Source organism: Nematolebias whitei, chromosome 11 (assembly GCF_014905685.2).
Source record: "Nematolebias whitei isolate Nwh7 chromosome 11, NemWhi1, whole genome shotgun sequence".
Lineage (NCBI taxonomy): Eukaryota > Metazoa > Chordata > Actinopteri > Cyprinodontiformes > Rivulidae > Nematolebias > Nematolebias whitei.
The window spans coordinates 48,447,596-48,449,633 of record NC_056508.1 but is presented as its reverse complement, the minus strand read 5'-3'; the positions used below and the strand labels follow the sequence as shown (position 1 = coordinate 48,449,633).

Genomic DNA, 2,038 nt, shown 5'->3' with positions numbered 1-2,038 from the left:
CTAAAGAACCTCACTGAACTACAGCACCTCACTGACCTACAGAACCTCACCGACCTACAGAACCTCACTGACCTACAGAACCTCACCGACCTACAGAACCTCACTGACCTACAGAACTTCAGTGACCTACAGAACCTCACTGACCTACACAAGGTGAGGTCAGTGAACCCGGCCAGGCTGATTCTGGCAGATCCTGATCACCACTCCATGGTGAGTTCAGATGTCTTCCATCACTCCATGGTGAGTTCAGGTGTCTTCCATCACTCCATGGTGAGTTCAGGTGTCTTCCATCACTCCATGGTGAGTTCAGGTGTCTTCCATCACTCCATGGTGAGTTCAGGTGTCTTCCATCTGGACGCAGGTATCTGCTGCTCAGACGTAGAACGAACAGACTGAACAACTCATTCATCCGTGTAGAGATCAGGCTTCTCAACCAACAGTGATGATCTCTGTACGGTTACTTTAATGTCTTTATTAAATTGCCCCTCAGAGATAATAAAGCTTCTTGAACTTGACCTCACAGTCCTCCTCATTTTCTCCCTGTCTGTTTTTAAAGGGCAATATTAAAGCACCACACACAGGCATGGCACACTTTCCGCAGCGTTTAAGTTGGGAACGTTCCACTCTGCCGAGAAAAAAAAGAAGCTTGTTTTGGAAAAACATCAGTCCTGTTACTTCCAGTTTGTTTTCATCATTAACCTTCAGTCTTTATCAAACACAACTCGGTTATCAGCAGCTAAAACTCAATGAGTCAAATAAATAAATTAGTGTAACTGGCTCAGTGAGGCACCAGATGAGAAGCAGCCCCTGGACATTGGCAGCTCCACAGTCTGAAACGTGGCTTTAGGAACTCCAGTAACCAAAGTTAAACACCTTCTGGGGGCCAGGGCGGGCGACATCGACTCCTACTTGAAACTGCTAACTAAGAATAAATATAATAAGATTGTTATTCACGTGTGCAGTCATGACACGTGGTTACGCCAGCCGGAGGTCCCTAAACTTAATGTTGCTTCGATGTGTGACTTTGCTAAAACTCTAGGGTTTTGGTCGTGTCTGTGTTTCCTCAGGTTTCCTGTTCAGCTCTGTGTTCTCCCTCCTTGTGTTCAGCCCCTGTCTCACCTGTGTCTCGTGTTAATCACTGCAGGTGTCTGTCCTTGTCCCAGCAAGTGTCTGTGTATATATTCACTTCCTCTGCGTCTTGTCTTTGTCTCGGAATTGTCCTCCCATGGTGTCGTCTTCAGCCTTTTTGTCCTGTCGGCCCTGATCTGCCTGTTTTCAGTCTGTGAGTAGCTGCCCTGTCAGCGTTTTGATTTTGTTTTGTAGACTATAATAAATATTGTTACTGTCCCGCAAGCGTCCTTGTCATCCTCCTGCACGTGGGTTCAACACTCCTGACGGCTGAACATGATAAAAACCATGTCAGACTATTATCTGGGTAAGATATACACTGATATATGCTAAACAAACACTGAACAGTACGCTAAAAGATTTCAGATATACACTAAACATTAATGATGTAAAACCATACGGCGCAACAACAACAGCTTGAACAAAGAAACGACAAAGAAGAACAATTGGAATCAAACTGTTTTTAATGTTCAGATAAACAAAACCACTTATTAATAAATATACTTTAACCATGTCCCCAAGATCCAGTAAGGCTTTAAAACACATTTATATTATATATTTAACTGACTGGAAATAAATAAATAAATCAATAAATCAATCCATCCATTTTCTTCCACTTATCCGGGGCAGGACCTCCTCCCCGACACAAAGAGGGCACTGACTGGACATTTAAAAAAGTTACAGGCAGTAAAATTCTAAATTGCTGCATTTAAAACTCCAAAGGATCAGACAGAACAAGAGGTTGTAAACCTTCTGAATCGTCTTTGTAGCGAAACATCTTTTAAGCAAAGTTGTTCAAAACTTTAACAACAGAATAACAAAACTCCACACGTTTAAATCTAAATACAAGCATCCAGGTTTAATTTTAGGAAAAAGGAGCTTTAGGTTCAAAACCCTTTATCTAAGCATC

The 2,038-nt window shown here is 42.4% G+C and overlaps 1 protein-coding gene across 1 annotated transcript in view; it reads right to left on the bottom strand.

Moving 5' to 3' along the window:
* Positions 1–533, bottom strand: part of LOC119417387 (chloride transport protein 6) — a 10,251-nt gene extending 9,718 nt beyond the window's left edge. The window contains exon 1 of the mRNA XM_037684590.1: positions 522–533. Within this exon, the coding sequence (XP_037540518.1) occupies positions 522–533 (12 nt within the window). The remainder of the gene's footprint in view (positions 1–521) is intronic.
* Between the last annotated feature and the right edge of the window lie 1,505 nt (positions 534–2,038).